The sequence below is a fragment of the Pollicipes pollicipes genome, unplaced genomic scaffold, assembly GCF_011947565.3.
Source record: "Pollicipes pollicipes isolate AB1234 unplaced genomic scaffold, Ppol_2.1 Scaffold_3087;HRSCAF=3621_pilon_pilon_pilon, whole genome shotgun sequence".
NCBI classification, from domain to species: Eukaryota; Metazoa; Arthropoda; class Thecostraca; order Pollicipedomorpha; family Pollicipedidae; genus Pollicipes; species Pollicipes pollicipes.
The window spans coordinates 5349865-5370623 of record NW_023596225.1 but is presented as its reverse complement, the minus strand read 5'-3'; the positions used below and the strand labels follow the sequence as shown (position 1 = coordinate 5370623).

At 50.4% G+C, this 20759-nt stretch overlaps 2 protein-coding genes across 2 annotated transcripts; both read right to left on the bottom strand.

Annotated features, from left to right (window-relative positions):
- Nucleotides 1-2419: 2419 nt before the first annotated feature.
- On the bottom strand, nt 2420-7417 carry LOC119090429 (high mobility group nucleosome-binding domain-containing protein 5). Its single transcript, XM_037213230.1, has one exon. It carries the CDS (start codon nt 5150-5152, stop codon nt 2810-2812), a length of 2343 nt encoding a protein of 780 aa, XP_037069125.1. The 5' UTR covers nt 5153-7417; the 3' UTR covers nt 2420-2809.
- A 2-nt stretch (nt 7418-7419) lies between these two features.
- Nucleotides 7420-11767, bottom strand: LOC119089281 (uncharacterized). Its single transcript, XM_037211946.1, has 4 exons — nt 11651-11767; nt 11239-11369; nt 8143-10222; nt 7420-7584 (listed from the first exon to the last, which is right to left on the bottom strand). Exons 3-4 carry the CDS (start codon nt 9391-9393, stop codon nt 7420-7422), a joined length of 1416 nt encoding a protein of 471 aa, XP_037067841.1. The 5' UTR covers nt 9394-10222; nt 11239-11369; nt 11651-11767.
- Between the last annotated feature and the right edge of the window lie 8992 nt (nt 11768-20759).

The window sequence follows — 20759 nt, the reverse complement described above, 5'->3', positions numbered from 1 at the left end:
AGAGAGAGAGAGAGAGAGAGAGAGGGAGAGAGAGAGAGAGAGAGAGAGAGAGAGAGGGAGAGAGAGGGAGAGAGAGAGAGAGAGAGAGAGAGAGAGAGAGAGAGAGAGAGAGAGAGAGAGAGAGAGAGAGAGAGAGAGAGAGAGAGAGAGAGAGAGAGAGAGAGAGAGAGAGAGAGAGAGAGAGAGACGCAGACACTGGTGGTGTTTGACCGAAATATAGACCCTTATAGACTCAGTGGACCCCCGAACTGCGTGGGGCCCTCTGGCTGGTGTTGGGGTGCCCGGCCATGCGGACCGGGCCCTTGAATGAGAACTCAGGCTGGTCTTTCAGGCCCTTTAGGCGCTCAAACCAGGCCCTTTATTGTAGGTTCCGAGGGGCCCGAAGGACCCCTCGGAAACTAAGGGAAGAGGAGGGGGAGGGGTACGTGCTTCCTGTGCCCCCTCCCTGCCTGCGCCACTGAAACCAACGAACTTCCCGCTTTCCTCCGCGTAATGCCTCAGGCTGCGTCAGGCGCCCGACGTTAGGGGAGGGGCTGCTGGCGGAGTGGCGGCCAACCGCTGCGCATGGGAGTGGAGATTTCCTGCTCGCTCGATTACCCGTTATGGGTATGCCCCCAACTTTTTTTTTAGGACATTTTGGCAAAAAGGTGTAGAGGTGGACCATATGTGGCAAAAGATCACGCCCCAGGACAGTGCTGACGTAGGGAAACGGTCACGGCTCAGGGGCGATGCGTTAGCCCGTGGACGCGGTGGGGTGGGACGCAGTGGTGCCGGCGAGTCGCACGCCGATCGTGTTGCGGGTGGGCTTGAAAGGAGTATAAGAGGTGCTGCTCGGGGCGTGTAGTGTGAGTTTCTCTGTCAGCGTTGCGTGCGGCAGTTCGCCGTTGTGTGTGGGGTGGTCAGCTGCGATGTGACCCCGAATACGGTGCGGAGAATGCACAAACAATGTTGCAACACAAAGTAGTCATGAAATTTCAAGTTCATGTATACAATTGTGCAGGAAATTTGTATTATTTTTTCTTAAAATGTTTCAAGGGAGTGTTCCACATTTCGGGGATATTTCAAAAACGTACTCTGGTGAAACCTCATGACCACTTACGTCTTGTGATAGCACTGGGCACTGCCACTGCAGCGCCATCAAAAACTGATAAGGATATTGATTTTGAATATTCTGAGTTTAAGTTATGCTGCCAGTGGTTTGTATGGCACTACACTTCTTCCTCTCTTGGTAGTCCCAGAATGCATCCCGAGCTTGCGACAACTGTAGTTGTCGCGAACTTGGCCTTCATGACAACCGCCGTCGTCATGACGACAGCAGAATCTGCCGCCGTTGCAGAATCTGCTGATTGCTGTTGTCAGCTGTTGCGGGTTATTGGTGCCACTCTTGAGCCGTTTAACCCATACATTGCGAGCTCAAAAGTAGCACTTCTCCTGGTATGTATGCCGTTAGTACAAATGAACATCTGTGATTAGCACAGCGGGCGGCAAGGCCCAGTAACCGGAAAGCGTACTGATCTGTGTTTGAACGAGTGCCTCACCATGTACCATGTGACATTCCGTTTCTCAAATGCGAAGTGGTCTTCAGAAACAAACACTAGAACATGCCATGGGAGAAAAATCAAAGTCATAGTATAACGTTTTGTTGAACCTGCGTAAAAATAGCCTGATGTTTGCATATATTTTTCTTCTGAAAAACAGTGTACCAAGCTTTCGTAGCATTTATTACACAAGCATTTTGACAATTAAGTGTGTTGAAAACGCTATAGAACATACACGTAAAAAACGAGGCAAAGCAAATGTGCACCTTTCATAGCGGTGAGCAGGCAGTCCAATGGGATTTCTCCTACAAGAGTGGCCATGGCTACTTGAATTGGAAATTCTGAACATTCCAAAAGGATTTCTAGTGAACTGCTTCGGTCTATCGTCTCTTTGTCGACTTTTGGTTTGTGATAAACATTTTGAATACTGGACACGATCGCTTAAAACTTACTTTTTCGGGGCATGAGGCAAACATTTTTCTAACTCTGAGAGGCAGTTACAGTCGCAGTAATTTTGTGAGTGTCACGTTCAGAGCAGTCGAAAATCCGGTGAAAAAAATCGTCTAAATCTCAGGGGGTCGAAGGATATCGATGGGATGAGTTGGCATGGAATGATCCAAATATAAGAGCTTCCTTGAGTGTTTCAAATACATCCAGCCATACGCGAGCTGTTCAGCAATTTGCTCTTTTAGTTTTTGGCTCAGGACTCAAATATAGTGCGTTACATGCGGAGCAGACACTAGGCACGTCTGGATACACCAAATACGCAGGATGGCCGAACCCCGGTAAGAAATATTTTTTTACACGCACAGCTATAAGGTTATCATTGGGATTCCATGGAAGGTCAGTGAGTCATGACCCACCCGCCCCACCCTCCTTTTTTCGCTTGTGCCACATTTACTCCAGACAAAATGGCGAGGCAGAACGCGTGACTCGTCTGAAAGACCCGCCAGACCATCAAACAAACACATGACGTATTCGTCACAGTCGGCGGCAAAAGTGCAAAACCGCACGCAGAAGTAGTCAAGCGTGTGCATATATCGCGCTATACTGGCGAATTTGCGCACATTGGTGCTCAACGTTTATGTGCAACTTACTTCGACACCAATCCACACAATTTGTTAAGCGATCCCATCACTAGAGATGTGAGGCACCGCTTCAGTGGGTAATCTAAAAGTTATGATTTTGCGCCTCTGCCCTGGACACACATGATTATCTTTTGCTTGACGAAACAGTGTTTTCTCCTCATGGTCGTTGTGTAGTTTCACAGACTACTTCCGAACGGCCTTGCCGGATGGCGCATCATTCCCAGTCGCCGGTCGGGTGGAGTGCTCCGCGATACGAAACGTGTCAGTCACGTTTTCCTTCAGGCCCTGAAAGCTATCCTTTATTTCCTTACGAGCTCGGCTAAACCAACTGCCTGACTTTCCCTCCTCTTTGTCTTGCACATGGCCCACCTGGCTTTGCTCTTGTGCTTGAGAAGTACCCTCCTGCCTATCGTCCTCATCCCCAACAAGGACTCCTTTTATTTCCTCTCCAATACGACCGAACCAATGCCCAGACTTCTCTCCGTCATCGTTTTCGTTTTCAACTTCTGTATTGCTGCCCTGCGCTTGTGCAGCATCCTGTTTCGCATCTTCAGGGACAAACATATCTTTTACTCCCTCCTTAGCACGACTGAACCAATTATCCGACCCTTCTTCATCACTCTTTCCGTCTTTTTCTTCATGGGTTTCATCCTTTGTCGTGGAGTTTTCTTCCTCCTGGGTTCGTTCATCACCGACAAACACTCCTTTGACCTCATCGCGAGCCCTGCTGAGCCAGTTGCCAGACGTTTCACCTTCCTCGTTGGTGTTTTCATGCTCTTGGTTGTCTTCCTGAGCCTGGGTGTTGCCTTCCTCTTTCACTTCATCGTCACCGACAAACACTCCTTTAATTTCCTGTCCGACATGACTTAACCAATTCCTTGACTTTCCCTCGTCATCGTTTTCGTTTTCAACTTCTGGATTGCTGCCCTGCGCTTGCGCAGCATCTTGTTTCGCGTCTTCAGGGACAAACATGTCTTTTACTCCCTCTTTAGCGCGATTGAACCAATTATCCGACCCTTCTTCATCACTCTTTCCGTCTTTTTCTTCATGGGTTTCATCCTTTGTCGTGGAGTTTTCTTCCTCCTGGGTTTGTTCATCGCCGACAAAAACTCCTTTGACCTCATCGCGAGCCCTGCTGAGCCAGTTGCCAGACGTTTCACCTTCCTCGTTGGTGTCTTCACGCTCTTGGTCGTCTTCTTGGGCCTGGGTGTTGCCTTCCTCTTTCACTTCATCGTCACCGACAAACACTCCTTTAATTTCCTGTCCGACATGACTTAACCAATTTCCTGACTTTCCTTCCTCATCGTTTTCGTTTTCAACTTCTGGATTGCTGCCCTGCGCTTGCGCAGCATCTTGTTTCGCGTCTTCAGGGACAAACATATCTTTTACTCCCTCTTTAGCACGACTGAACCAATTATCCGACCCTTCTTCATCACTCTTTCCGTCTTTTTCTTCATGGGTTTCATCCTTTGTCGTGGAGTTTTCTTCCTCCTGGGTTTGTTCATCTCCGACAAAAATTCCTTTGACCTCATCGCGAGCCCTGCTGAGCCAGTTGCCAGACGTTTCACCTTCCTCGTTGGTGTTTTCATGCTCTTGGTTGTCTTCCTGAGCCTGGGTGTTGCCTTCCTCTTTCACTTCATCGTCACCGACAAACACTCCTTTAATTTCCTGTCCGACATGACTTAACCAATTTCCTGACTTTCCCTCCTCATCGTTTTCATTTTCAACTTCTGGATTGCTGCCCTGCGCTTGTGCAGCATCCTGCTTCGCATCTTCAGGGACAAACATGTCTTTTACTCCCTCTTTAGCACGACTGAACCAGCTATCCGACCCTTCTTCATCACTCTTTCCGTCTTTTTCTTCATGGGTTTCATCCTTTGTCGTGGAATTTTCTTCCTCTTGGCTTTGTTCATCTCCGACAAACACTCCTTTGACCTCATCGCGAGCCCAGCTGAGCCAGTTGCCAGACGTTCCACCTTCCTCGCTGGTGTTTTCACGCTCTTGGCTGTCTTCTTGAGCCTGCGTATTGCCTTCCTCTTTTTCGTCGCCGTCCCTTGACGTAGAGACTCTTGTAATTTCGCCCAGGGTATGGGTTGAACTAGCATCAGACTTTTCGTCGTTCTTATTTTCAGTCTGATCTTCCTTGTCAACATCGTCTTCTTGTATATATGAATTTCTCTCCTGTTTCCCATCATCGCTTGCCACAAAAAGTCCTTTGATGTTGTTCTGAGCCCGGCTATACCAAGTACCAGGGCTTCCCGTGTCTTGTTCTATATCTCTCGGGCTGGTGTCATTCATTACGGACGTGCTCTCTTGCTTGTCTTTGTCCCCAAGAAAACTCGCGTTGATTTCATCTCGAGCCCGACTGGACTTCGCCTCACGAATGACATCATTCTCATCAGCTGGTTTATCATCTTGCGTCCGGAACTTGCTGCTTTGTTTATCGTCGGCGTCTCCGACAACTAGTTCCTTTCCTTCATTTAGGACATGTGCTTCCCCCATGTCACTATCATCTGCCGCCTTCATGACGCCGTCGACCTCTCCATACTCATCACTATCCTCCTCCCCGTTCGCTCGCCTGGCGTTGACTGCGGACTCCACGCTACTGCCCTCTCTCTCGTCCGTCTGCGGGAAGGGCGTGCTGGGCTTCTCCAAGAGCGTTGATTGGCTCCCTTCTGCCAGCCCTTCAGGCAGCACCACCGACTGAGTCACCGCCAGCGGGTCGTAGTTGTCCTCAGAATGCTGCGAGCGCGCGTCAACTTCGTCCACCTCCGTGGCGTCGCCTGGCCCGGCAGAGGACTCTGCCAGAGCGTTGCTGGAGCTGCCCGCTCGACCCTCTTCATAAGCATGCCCGGGCTCTGCCTCGGTCTCCAGTGCCGGTTGACTGCTAAGTGGAGATGTGGCATGTTCACTTTCTATGGCCGGCGTCAGTGTTTGCTCTCTGGGTTCTAAAGTGGTTCCAATGTTGTTTGCCACTGGAATGCCCAGGTCCTTATGCACAGCAACGGCTACGTTTTCATTTGCTGCATCGACTGGCACATTTGGACTGCCCGTAACTACTTGCAGCTGATCTGGGGTATCCAAGAGAGGTGACTTATCTAGACCAGTATGTTCTCGCTTTTTGAGCCGTCCGTAATAAGTCTGTACGGCCCCAGCCGAGTGCACAACAGCCTGACCATCCAGTTCTGATACAAAGTTCAGTGGTCTTTTAGTGGCTGAGCTAGCCCGATCATGTTCCACTTCAGCTCTTGACGGAACATGCGAGTTACCTGCCTCTGATCGCGACTGAACACGTGAGCCATCTTCCCCATCTGGTAATGGGGCTTGCGAGAAGTCTCTATCAGATCGTGATTGAACATGTGAATCATCATCCCTAGCTTGTGACTGGACTCGCGAGCTGTCCTCCACAGCTTGTGACTGGGCACGTGAACCATATTCACCCGACGGTGACTGAATACGTGAGCCATCTTCTGCACCTGGTGACTGGACACGTGAGCCATCTTCCCTTGCACGTGACTGGACACGTGACCCATCATCTGCAGCTGGTGACTGAGCATGCAAGCCATCCTCCCCAGATCGCGAATGAACACGTGAGCCACCTTGCTTTGCTCGTGACTGGACACGTGAGCCGTCTTCGCCCGACCGTGACTGAATACGTGAGCCATCGTCTGCAGCCGGTGACTGGACACGTAAGCCGTCTTTCCTTGCACGTGACTGGACACGTGAGCCATCTTCACCAGATGGTGACTGAACACGTGAGCCATCTTCTGCAGCTGATGACTGGACACGTGAGCCATCTTCCCCAGACCGTGACTGAACACGTGAGCCATCTTCCGCAGCTCGTGACTGGACACGTGAGCGATCTTCTGCATCTCGTGACTGGATACGTGAGTGATCTTCCCCAGACCGTGACTGAACACGTGAGCCATCTTCTGCAGCTGGTGACTGGACCCATGAGCCATCTTCCCCAGACCGTGACTGAACACGTGAGCCATCTTCCCCAGCTCGTGACTGGTCACGTGAGCCATCTTCTGCAGCTGGTGACTGGACCCGTGAGCCATCTTCCCCAGACCGTGACTGAACACGTGAGCCATCTTCTGCAGCTGGTGACTGGACCCGTGAGCCATCTTCCCCAGACCGTGACTGAACACGTGAGCCATCTTCCCCAGCTCGTGACTCGACACGTGAGCGATCTTCTGCACCTCGTGACTGGATGCGTGAGCGATCTTCTCCAGATCGTGACTGAACACGTGAGCCATCTTCCCCAGCTCGTGACTGGACACGTGAACCATCTTCTGTAGCTGGTGACTGGACGCGTGAGCCATCCTCCCCATATCGTGACTGCACACGTGAAACATCTCCCTCAGATTGAGACGGAGCACGTGATATGTCTCCCCCAGACTCGGGCGGGCCAGGCGAATCATCTTTCCCATTACGTGAAGGAACACGTGAGCCGCCATCTTCTCCAGCTTGTGACTGGAGACGTGAGCCACCTTCTTCAGATCGCGACTGGACACGTATGCCATCTTCGCTAGCACGTGATTGGGCACGTGAGTCATCCTCTGCATCTGGTGACTGAATGCGTGAGCCATCCTCTGCAGCTGGTGACTGGATACGTAAGCCACCTTTCTCAAACCGTGAGTCAACACGTGAGCCATCTCCCCCAGCTCGTGACTGGACATGTGAGCCATCTTCTGCAGCTGGTGACTGGACCCGTGAGCCATCTCCCCCAGCTCGTGACTGGACATGTGAGCCATCTTCGTCAGACCGTGACTGAACACGTGGACCATCTTCTACAGCTGATGACTGGACGCGTGTACCATCTTCCCCAGCTCGTGACTGGATGCGCGAGCCATCTTCCCCAGCTCGTGACTGTACGCGTGAGTCATCTTCCACAGCTCGTGACTGGACACGTGAGTGATCTTCTGCACCTCGTGACTGGACACGTGAACCAGCATCTATGAATGGCGACTGGATGCGTGAACCACTTTCGCCAGCTCGTGACTGGACACGTGAACGACCTTTCCCAGCTCGTGATTGGACACGTGAGCCATCGTCTGCAGCTGGTGACTGGCCACGTAAACCATATTCTGCAGCTCGTGACTGAACACGCGAGTGATCTTCCTCAGATCCTGAGCGGTAATGCGAGTTATTTTCACCAAACCGTGACTGACCGCGTGAGCCATCTTCTCCAACTCGTGAGTGGACACGCGAACCATGTTCCTCAAGTCGTGATTGGACGTTATGTTCGTCATACCGTGACTGGTCACGTGAGCCATCATTTACAAATGGTGACTGGATGCGTGAGCCATTTTCCCCAGCTCGTGACTGGCCATGTGAGTCATGTTCACCAGCTCGTGATTGGACACGTGAGTGATCTTCTGCAGCTGGTGACTGGCCACGTGAGTCATGTTCACCAGCTCCGGATTGGACACGTGAGCCATCATTTACAAATGGTGACTGGATGTGTGAGCCATTTTCCCCAGCTCGTGAATGGACACGTGAGTCCTGTTCACCAGCTCGCGACTGGACACGTGAGCCATCTTCTGCAGCTGGTGACTGGCCACGTGAGTCATGTTCACCAGCTCGTGATTGGACACGTGAGTGATCTTCTGCGCCTCGTGACTGGACACGTGAGAGATCTTCCCCAGCTCGTGACTGGACACGTGAGCCATCTTCGCCCGCTGATGACTGAAGACGTGAGCCATCTTCTGCAGCTGGTGACTGCCCACGTGAGTCATGTTCACCAGCTCGTGACTGGACACGTGAGCCATCTTCTGTACCTCGTGACCGGACACGTGAGCGATCTTCCCCAGCTCGTGACTGGACACGTGAGCCATCTTCGTCCGCTGGTGACTGGAGACGTGAAACATCTTCTGCAGCTGGTGACTGGCCACGTGAGCCATCTTCCCCAGCTCGTGACTGGACACGTGAGCCATCTTCCCCAGCTCGTGACTGGACACGTGAGCCATCTTCCCCAGTTCGTGACTGGATACGTGAGCCATCTTCCCCAGCTCGCGACTGGACACGTGAGCCATCTTCTGCAGCTGGTGACTGGCCACGTGAGTCATGTTCACCAGCTCGTGACTGGACACGTGAGCCATCTTCTGCACCTCGTGACCGGACACGTGAGCGATCTTCCCCAGCTCGTGACTGGACACGTGAGCCATCTTCGCCCGCTGGTGACTGGAGACGTGAAACATCTTCTGCAGCTGGTGACTGGCCACGTGAGCCATCTTCCCCAGCTCGTGACTGGACACGTGAGCCATCTTCCCCAGCTCGTGACTGGACACGTGAGCCATCTTCCCCAGCTCGTGACTGGACACGTGAGCCATCTTCCCCAGCTCGTGACTGGACACGTGAGCCATCTTCCCCAGCTCGTGACTGGACACGTGAGCCATCTTCCCCAGCTCGTGACTGGACACGTGAGCCATCTTCCCCAGCTCGCGACGGGACACGTGAGCCACCTTGTGCAGCTGGTGACTGGCCACGTGAGCCATATTCACCAGCTCGTGACTGGACACGTGAGAAATCTTCTGCACCTCGTGACTGAACACGTGAGCGATCTTCCCCAGCTCGTGACTGGACACGTGAGCCATCTTCGCCCGCTGGCGACTGGACACGTGAACCATGCTCGCCCGCTGGCGACTGGCCACGTGAGCCGTATTCTGCAGCTTGTGACTGAACACGCGAACGATCTTCCTCAGATCCTGATTGGATATGTGAGTTATCTTCACCAGACCGCGACTGAATGCGTGAGCCATCATTTACAAGGGGTGACCGGACACGTGAGTCATCTTTCTCAAGTCGTGATTGAACACGCGAGTGATCTTCCCAAGATCGTGACTGGAGACGTGAGCCATCATCTGCACCCCGCGACTGGATACGTAACTCGTCTCCCCCCGCTTGTGACGGAACGCGCGAGCCATCTTGCTCAGATCGTGAGGGAACACGTGAGCCATCTTCTCCAGCCCGCGAGGGGGCACTTTCGTCATTCCCCGCAGTTCGTGATTGGACACCTGCACTGCCTTGTTCTGACCGCGACTGAGCTCGTGATCCTCCCTCCGCTTTAAATTGCGGATAAGGAGTCGTCTCTGATGTCTCTTGCTGCTGGTGTTTTGCTGACACCACTGGTACGTCCTCTGCGGGTGATGCTGACAACATCATGGCACCACCGACGCCCATGGCGGTGGCGAGGCCAGCAGCGACGGCAACTGCACCGCCGCTGTTTAACCCTGACGTGCCGTGTTGCTGGGATGGACTGCCGCGATCCCAGTCTGGAGTATCTCCCGCAGGGCTCTGACCGGCCGGCGTCTCTCGACCCGTCCGTCTCCCGTCCCGATCGTCACTGTGCCGTCTGGGCGACCCCTCCTCAGGCGTCTCCTTCGGCCTTGGCGTCTCCTCCTCGGTCGTCTCCTCCGAGCCGGGCGTAACCTGGTGGTCGCGCGCCTCTGTGTCTCTGGGGTCGGCCTGGTCGTTTCTCTCGGCGGCGCGGACGGCGCCGGCCACTGCTCCGACGGTAGCAGCGCCGGCGGCCGCAGCGCCTAGTGCCCCGACCAGGAGTGCCGCCTGATGCGACCGCTCCACCTGCTCGTCCTGCCGAGAAAAAAACGCCATCATCATGTAGGAATAGGGGGCAGGCACCTGGCGGCGCAACGGCCACCGGTCCAATAGATGGCAGGAGCGGGCACACATAGATGATGGCATGAGCGCACAAATCATCGGAATAATACCACAGGAATAACTATATGGCGAGAGAGTACTAAAATGAGAACGCAATTGGATCGGTGTATTTGCAGCTGTGTTTAGAAAAATATAACTGAAGTGATCACAGTGGCTGTCCATCTCAGCGGACATGGTGAAAATATCAAGGACTGTGCGATAAAGGCCATGTCTGCTGAAGAAGCACACTTTTGCGCGGAACCCGCGCATCATGGTGCATAATGGATTATCATAGCCTATGCGGCTTTTCTTTAATTTTCCGTGATTTTATTGCGGCTCATTGCACGCATTGCTTCAACATTTGCTCCGATTTCGCTTTCCGTTCATTCCCACTTGCATCTTTCTTCGTCACATCTCACATTTCTGGAATGAGTCGGTCTGGGGTGCGTTGGGCGAGTTTTTATGTCGCGGCGCGTAAGGAGCATGCAAATCATCCAGGAGCTGCAGGGTGCCTCGGGCATAATGGAGAGGTGTCAGATTTGACGAAAACAGAACGTTGCCACGCTGGTGATATTTTGTGATGAATGGTGGAAGATCTTTCAGTGCGCGCTCCATTTGATAAGCTGCGTTGTTAAACGCTGTCTTACACTGGCTTTGACTGCACCGGCAACTGCCACACACAATACAATTACGTTAAACTCAGCTTTGCTTCTTAATAGTGGCTGTTTTTCAAGGTTGCGTGTTTAGTATGATTCTGTCCAGGGGATGTCTGGATGATGGAGCTTGGAAGTGATTAACATCTGTCTACATTGCAATATGTCTGGCACCCGGACGACACTGTGACGTTACGTGCGTTGTCGAGGGATATCAATAACTCAAGATTCCTTGCAGCCAAGTTGGGATAAGCCTCCTCTGCGGTCGGTATTTCGACCGGATACATCCCATCGTACCTTGTACTCCAGTGGACCGTCAGAGCCCGACGACTTAAGCGCGTTCTCATCGTCGCCATCCACCTCCTGAAGTAGATCATTGGGACGGGCCTCGACGGAGGCCAGCCCGTCGGCTCCCTCCGACGCCTTGTCTGTGTGGACAACGCACCATTGTTAGAGGGCGAGCGAGGTCGAAGTCTAACATCGCCGTCTGCGCTGAGAACCCCTCATGAACGGAACCGCACAGGCTCTGTAGGCGGAGCTAAGTCTGACTCCGTTCGAGTTCAGTTGCATTTAGGACAAAATCACGACGTCATAGGCGGCGTTTTTGTGCGGCCATGTATGGTGAGCGTGTACACTTGCCGCACGTTGACATAGGCCATCACCGAATTCCCTCGATGGCGGTCCCGGTCTCCCATCCACTCAGTCTCACCCTTCCGCTCTGCTAGCCTGCGCTGGAAGAAGGCATGGCAAAAGCGGTAGATGTCGTCCGGCTGGCGGCGCAGCACCTCCCTCGAGAGGTCCTCCAGCGTACGCTCCAGTCCCACGGGGATCGGGATCCGGTGGAACATGGGCCGCGGAGCATGCTGTAACGCCGCCCAGCGACTTCCGCTCAAAGCGGAGCTTTGCATGTCTGCCGACAGAGCGATGCCATACTACGCGAGCCGAGCGGAGGCCGGGACTCTGCGGGACGTGAGCTGAGCGTGCAACCCGAAATAAGCATTGGGTTGTGTTACCAGCGTGAAAGGTAAAAAGTTTTGTACTGACAGTGACAGTAAATGTTCCAGAGCCCGTTGTGAGGATATCATTAAAAATATAACTGGAGGAATCTCTCATACATTTTCATGAAACGTGTAGTTCAAGGCGGTGGTTCCGATGGTAATAACATTCTATTCTAGCAATGGCTTCACTTGCTCAACAGAACGTTCCAGCTCACGCGGGAGTACCATGTGGCACTTACTGCAGAATCAGCTGAGGCCAAAATAGTTGACTCGCTAGCATTTCACGTGTAAAAATAAATCATATTTCCTACCGGATTGCTGTGCTATTCTAGTGGTATAGCATGATACTACCGAGTGCGTACAACACAGAACATGCCTTTTAGTCGATGACGTCAAGTATGGTTCGTACTGCAGTACAGGACGGTCTTGTTGGCCTGCTGTACTGCACTGTAATGTGAGCCTCGATCAAGCACCCTTCTTCAAGCACCTTCGACAAAAATTGAGCAAAAGAACGTACCTGCGTTCCGACGTTAAAAATTCTGGCTTAATGCAGCTGAAATGATTGCCGCAGACTACATTTAATTTCAAGAGATTAGTCTATAAATTCTTCTGCGGGCTTTACTTTTGATTCGATGAAGTGCTCTGTTTAGGTCATCTGAGGCCTCCCGTCGGCTGAATGTAGCGTCAAGATATTTCAAGGATAACAAAAAATATGTTTATTCTACTTAACAAATAGTGAGGGGAGGCTGCCCCCTCTCCTCCTCGCTCTCCCACCTGGTGACACCGCCCGTGTACATAGCTTGCTAACTGATTGCACAGGTTTTTTTATTGTCTGTCAGCAGTCATCTTTGCCAAAATATGGAAAAAAAACCCGGACCTAAGGGGAAGGGTCGGGCCCTGCTCCACCTGGGCTGCTCTTGTGGTCATAGGCACTTTGGATGGGGTGGATGTGGAATAATACTTTGCATCCTTTTAAAAATTGGCGTAGAAAATTAAAAGTAAACGTTAGATGTGGGTGTCTGTTGTTCATTCCAGATTGTTGTAATCTACTTATTTCACTGATGTCAAGTCATTTGTTCAAAATCACATTCTGTACGATATTTGCTCAGGAATATCTTGACGACGTGCGGTGCACGATAAAGTGCAAGAAATGTCAAATATAGCAATACACCGTCGACCGCATCATGTCCAGCTCTTGTTTCTGGCCATATTCAACAATCAGCTTCGAGAAATACTTGTAGGCGTCCCATCCAGCGCAGCACGTGAAGTGGCAAACCAAAGGATTGGTTTGTTTTTAGTGGAAGTCACTATTGCCAGTAGAAATATTGCTCTGAATGTGGCTTAGAACACAAACGAGCGTATGCTAAGACGTGTGCTTAGTTTCCATTGGTATAATGTTCCACGCCCACTTCTGAGGTCCACTACCAATCCAATCGATTTCAAAATACGTTTATCAACCCTTGCTGTAAGTACTGATAGGCATCCTCAAACCTCTCCAGAAACTAAACCTATCAGCCATCCCTCTCCTGCACCCCTCAACCGTCCCTCTCCTCCACCTCTCAACCGCCCAATTCCTGCACCTCTCCACCGTCCCTTTCCTGCACCTTTCAACCGTCCCTCTCCTGCACCTCTCAACCTTCCCTCTCCTGCACCCCTCAACCGTCCCTCTCCTGCACCCCTTAACCGTCCCTCTCCCCCACCTCTCAACCGCCCAATTCCTGCACCTCTCAACCATCCTTTTCCTGCACCTCTCAACCGTCCCTCTCCTGCACCCCTCAACCGTCCCTCTCCTACACCCCTCAACCGTCCCTCTCCCGCACCCCTCAACCGTCCCTCTCCTGCACCTCTCAACCGTCCCTCTTGTGTACCCCTCAACCGTCCCTCTCCTGCACCCCTCAACCGTCCCTCTCCTGCACCTCTCAACCTTCCCTCTCCTGCACCCCTCAACCGTCCCTCTCCTGCACCCCTCAGCTGTCCCTCTCCTGCACCCCTCAACCGTCCCTCTCCTGCATCCCTCACCCGTCCCTCTCCTGGCGCAACTCATACGCCCTCACCTGGTCGGTCCAGCTGCCGTCTACACCGAAGTACCGCTCTCCCCGGCGACCGTCAGTGGACTGTTCGCGGGCCCAGCTAGCTCCGGAATGCACCCCCGTCGATACCGTGACGTCACAGCTAAATGGCACAGTATCCATGGGGCCTGGCGGGCAACGTATGCTTGGACAATGGACCGTGACGTTTTTTTTCTTCGAACCATCCACTTCACGGCTAGAAGAGAAAAGTTTCGAGAGTGGCTTTAGCGCTGGCAGCTTCATAATATCGATTACGCACTTCAGCGGCCATTTGGTAACGGCAGCCACGACCATCCGTCACTCCAGCTCTCCCGTTCAACACGTAGTTGTACGGGTGTATTCCCTTAAAATCATTGTACTGGCTACGTACGTGTTGTATCACCAATCTTATTCCAAGGCGGGATCGAAAACTGGTAGGCCAGCAATGACTGCTGACATTGGCTGCACAAGTGTTGTATCACCAATCTCATTGCAGGGCAAGATCAAAAACTGGTAGACCAGCAGTGACCTGCTCGATGCATTGAATGTGAACACATGTTTGATAGACTCTCCGCTGTTAGGGCAATGTGTCCGTGAAAGCTGCTGGTGATGTGATTAGGGAAGGATCGATGATTTTAAGGGAAGGGTCATGCTTTATTGCGATGCCCTCTGGAACTTAACGTCCCTCTCACAAAAGTCTCTTGATTTCTGCTACCTTCTTTTTCAGCCTTATTGTCAATCGGTGAGCCAACTTCCACCGAAATAGTCCGCAGGGCTTCGCCAACGTCATTTCCAGAGGCCAGATTTCGTTTTTAATTCCTATGTTGAGCATCTTGGATGGAAAGATAAGCCAGACGCTAACCGGGGGTACGATGCATCATATATTTAAAAACAAATAAAAAAATGAAGCAGGAATAAGATGACCACATCAGAAAACAGCGAGCGCCATTCACCTGACAATAGTTCAGTTGTGTCCTCCTGTAAAACAATAGCAGCAAGGGCGTTTTCGGATTTTGCGGGGTTTTACAAAAAAAAATTGAGACTCGTGAATGGAACGCCACCATGGATCAAAACAGCAGGGCCATTAATTTGCCTTGATAGGCTGGACCCTTGTTCGCCAGGTGAAGTTCATTCAGTAAGTGCCACCTAATAACAAAAAACTACCCATCAAATAATTTCAGGAATGTGCGCTTACTGTCTTGGAAAATAAACCCAGACGCCCGGCCCTGCAGTCTCTTCGGGCCGCGGATTGGCAAGTACATTATCACAAACTCATGACGCAATAGCACAAGGCTCATTGCTGATGTTGCTGTGATTGCTCATTTTCTTCAGAGAATCCTTTTTTTAAACTTCGAACCTGAACAAGTGAAACTTCCTGATCAGGAGCTGAAGGGCATACCGTCCTAGGCCGCGATCCCGAGCGGATGCCTTCTAGTAGTACGGCGACAGTGGTCCCCTGGTTGATACCGAGGCCCTCAGAGGGATACATCATACACCGGTCCCCGTCCTGGTGCGGCAGACCCTCTGACCGGGAAATCTGGTGCCCGGTCGACGCAGGGGTCTTGACTGATGCAAAAGAATCCCTTACCAGTGCAGATAATCCGATATAATTGGCACCAAGGGACCGATTCAGCTTACCCACCCCTGGTTGAAACAATGCGGAGGGACACACGTTCGGCACAGGAGTCTCTGGCGGATGCAAGGCCTTTCCACCGTCTCATTATGGATGTGAACCCTTGCATTGTCATTTCTTACATCCCCTTTGATTGCATCCATCCGCGTTGTTTTGTTCGGCCAGACTAAAACTGATTGCAAAACAGGTTCACTTGAGGCTATGACCTAGACCTGCGGCGCCGAGTTACGGGTCGTTCGTCGCATCTGGTACATTCGTCAGAATCACAGATATTCATCTTATGCACCCATCTGTTGTATGTAGCCGTGAAGATGCGTTCACGAACTCAATTCAGGTATACATCTGTCCATTCAGTTTTGTTAAACTGGATAATACACTTCCCTTCCTACATATTTGGTGAAGAAAAAAATAGCGTCAAAATACTGCGTATGTACTTAATTCCCTCATCTATTTTACAAGATGGACCATGTGCCCTGCAATTGTTGGTGCTTCTGTTCTCCCTCTAATACCTTGCATTCTTCAGGCAAGCTGTTGATAAGGCTCAAGTTCGCTAAGAACGTATGCTGTAAATGTCAAGTGTTTTCACCTGTCCGAAATGTACGGTTTCCCTCATTGATTCCTAGGATTATTTAGCATCTGCGCCTTCTTCTGGATGGCGGACATGATGAACTTCATTTGCTGAAATTATCCAAGCACGTGCTACCCATGCGTTCCACGTCAGTAACGACCCGTTTAGAAACGTTGTTACGGAGCAATAATACATCATTTAACGAGTTATTGCTTATTTTGCTACTTAAATGTTTCAGAACGTAGCGATCTTATCCCGAATGTAGCTCGCGTTGTTGGATTGAAAGATATGACCTGCAACTGTAGTCCACGGATCTGCGGATGTGAGGCCATCTTCATCCATCTTCCTTCATCCATCATATTTTGAGCGTTGCTATGGTTTTTCTCAAATATGCCATGTCCTCCCCACCAAGTGTATCGGGTAGCAAGTCCCCCTTCTCACTTATCCCTGCGATCATTTCGCGTGAATTCGAAGATCCGTTTTGCGATCGCTGAAGTGCCATAACATCGTTCGATACACTTTGTTATTGGATCCTAGGAGCGTAAGATCTGAGAATTGAGAGCCAGGGATCTGATGCTGGGGTTTGTCGCTAGGATTTAGGTAAATGCCTGTCAAAAATGCCCACAACGTCGCGCAAAATGGCTTCAGTGCTCCAGTAATATCTCAAATTTTGCGTACTTGGCAACAAATATTGACGTTCCAGGTATCTCCCCGACCAATTTTGGTTGGTCTAAGAAAGTGGATGCATACCTAAGACTGATTGCTCTCGGCCATTCGGTGTCATACTCGAGGGAACGCCCGAAGACGCACTGCAGAGGGGTGTCACCAACCCCGCTGCAGAAACATCACCTCAGCGGTCGGGAACGGAAAACCCAACCGTCATGTAGTACCAGATGTAAGCCCAGACCACCTGAACCATTTGTTGTTGCGGAACCGCGCGTGGCCGTTGAAGTGAAGGCACAGGACAAGACGGCGGTTCTCCCCTGACGCCCACCACGCGCTGGGGCCTGCACCTCCGAACTTTCATCACCGACATCCACGGAACTGCGCATGCTCATTTTTGGAATTGAGTTCATGAGCATGCGGCGACGACGGCATCTTTATGCTTGTGATCCGTCTCTCCTTTGAATCGATGAGTGACATGCTTCTCCACCTGGTTAACTCCAGTCTATCCCTATCTGGAACGCCCGAGCACGGGTTAAAACTGTCTGTTCTGTCGCCGACAAAATTTGGAACGTTCTAATTTGTCATCTGGAGCCAAATGTATCAGGAACCGTTGCAATAGAGCTCTAAATACGATAAATCGGGGAGCCATCAAGACGTCCAAGATGGCGACGTCCAGCGCTCATATCGTCCAAGATCACAACATCCAGCTTGCGTCCAATTCCGTATCCATTGGAGACATTTATAGCATCCAAGCGCGCAACGTCCAAATTCGTAACATTGATCGCTCAGGTGCCGTCCCTATCGGTCTCGGATTTTACCCACATTGTAGGAGGGCCTATGCCGTTGACGGGGACCTAAATCTTGACAATTTTGACAGGGTCATGAATATTCATTCATCAGTCTTACCGACTGATCAAACCCATCAAAGAGCCATCAAAACGTCCGAGTTACTTGCATTTAATTAATACGTTATACGTTATTTTTATACTGATCATGAATATTATAACGCATGAACGGTATATCATTGATACGTTATACGATGTACGCTATATTATATTTAAATAATACGTTACTTGCATTTAATACATTGCAGAATACTAGTATACATTGCACTGCTTCTCAATAGATGAAAAAACTCTGTATTAGTCACCAGCCATCAGCTGATGTCATCAACTAGCTGGCTAGACATATAGAGACTAGGAATCAAGCTTGTGCTTGATTTTGATGGCATCTAGCAGACAATTTAAGTACATGTTGCCATGTTTTTGCTGAAATATAAACCCTCAAGATAACAGTATCCACCATGATCTGGATAAAATTAAAAAGCTCAGGTATTTGCATACGCAGCACGCCTAGTTTTCCAGGACTGCGTAAAATAAGCTGGGTTACCGTATACGAATGGCACACATGGGAATCTTAAATTTTTTGGCCGGAATACGATGATTTTGAGAGAGGGTTATCTAAACTCTAGGGAGCTCACAAAGCAAGTGGTCTTCTCCAGTTTTCTAGCATTTTGGTGGTTGTAGATGTGTGGAGATGCACAGGTACCGTTGAGTTTACTGCTTCCGATCACTCCGACGGAAAAATATATTGAGTGTACTTCTCATGAATATGCTGCGTTATTTGAGGTGTTAATATTTCAATATACAATATTGAAAAAACGCAAGAGACCATGTGAATGATGGGCTAATTGGCCCAAATTTTTCGTTGACAGACGTAGAATATATCTTTTTGTACGGCTTCTGTGACATTTTGTCCACGGCTACGCACTTTTGCCAACAAATTGGCAAACATGATGTTACTCTCACGTTACTCACGCTTCATCTATGATGGCTTCATCGTTCTTATTTTAACGCAAGGCATGGAATTCATCAATTACAGCTACCGAAAATTTGGCAGCGATAACTCTAGGTGCTTTTGAATTGTCACGAATATTCGGCTGGGGACAGGTTTGCCCCCCCCCCTTCCCCTCCTGTCAATGCCGGGTCAAATGAACCGGAATGGTTGCATATCAGTTAACCTGCTTACTTCACTCGAGACCTAACCTCGGCATCGTAGAAACTTCGATCAGTTGCAAAGGGTCATGGGCGCAGCTTCCTTTCGGTGGTAACGACCCTAAAAACGGCGGTGGCAGGAGATGGACCAGTGAGTTTTTGACTTCCCAGAAATTAATATGGAAATTATAATACAACATCCATCTAAATCTGTATCAATAAAATTCATATCAAAATAAAATAGAAATAAGCTTTGGATCGCTGAAAACAATCTCCAAATAAGCATTAAAGAATTTCACTCTAGTTTATATTTGAACAATGCAGGCGTTGCTCAGCCAGCCCGCTCATGTATGCATAATAGCGTGCGCTTCCTACGTATCCTATCTATCTGATGTATATCACATGCTTTATCAGTTACCGCCCTGAAAGATCTGTCGCAATGTTTACTTTCGAGATCAGGACCTTGATCAGAACCATGACAATCATGCGAAATGGCGCTTACCGCCAGAAGTGTTTGCATTGGTTCCAGCCAGCTTTCCTTTGTGAGCCTCGTACTTTGCTGGCGTGACGACCCGACGACTCCGCATAATTCACGATACGGGCCGCTAGCGAGAAATGGCTCGACTTACTGCCGGCGGCCGTCAGGTCCGAGGCAGCGCTGTGAATCATAACAGTGCACGCTCCGAGAACGCCTGACCCTTAAGCGACTTCAGGTAGGATCGATAACGCTGTCTGGGGCGGTGTCATTTTCGGCGATGGTGGCCTGGACGCCATTCCAACGGACGGTCAGCATACCAGGAGCCGACCAACGGCGGTGCCCGCCGGTCGATATATTGACCGCGGTCGGAGGACAGCGCCCGCCGCCCAATCACGCCGTCGGTCTGCCTCGTGCTGGACATGCAAGATCAATCAAGCGTTCGAGTTTATTAATGCTCTCCCGTATACTCGCATCCAAGCGCGGAAAAATGTTATAAAACGCCTTCCGGAACAAACAGGGATGTGCTGTTTAGGTTGATTTCCGGGGCGGTTTTGAAAAGTAGGCAAGCCATGCCCAAAAATACTTTAAAAGGGAATGTCACATATTTGAAGAAATCGAGGAAAGCATTAGCTATGAGCTCAACTGTAAATCTTGATATGCTTATATATGCAAATAAATGTTCTAAATTGCAAAAGATCACTAATAAGCAAATATGGTCCTCATTGCGTCATCGCTTGATTACGTCTTGGAACGTATGTATGAAGGTGGTCTGTCAGAGTCGCCGCTGTACCGGACGGCTCGACTCCCTTCGCACCGCAAGGTGGTGTTGTTGATTTACGTGTGTGAATTCAACGTGCGAGCCACGTGTGTGCGTTTTAAACTTGTCTCCTGGTTATCTTGATTTTTTGTGACGGCTTCTCCCTCACTTGCATTCGCCTTTTCTGCTACGGCGCTATTCTAAGCTATTCGATTCTCAGCCTCACGTCCGTCATGTGTAGCAGATGCTCAAATACCTGTGGCAGTTGTGTCAACACACAGCCCGTGCCATTCAGTCAGCAGCGAAATATGACTTTTAGCCAGTTATTCTCTGTCGTTGAGACAACTGGTGCTGAATCACTGAAAATACGAATCGAATCTCGTTCTTTCGGTCATTCTTTTCCTGGCCATAAACACAACACAGCCAGTGAGATCAGGTGCTCACGTGACGTTTTTATGATCGCATACCTCTCTGGGTGACTTTCATAGGCGGCGCGTCATAGCCTGGATCAGTTCACGTCAAGCAATCTCAGAAACAAGATGGTTTTAATCATTAAAAAGGGCATGGCTATGAACCGCAGGAAATTATCGTGGAAGTGGCTATCTTAGCTGAAAACCAGAAACAAATTTGCGCAGGGTCCTTGGCCAGTGAAGTTGGAGATACTTGCTACATTCAT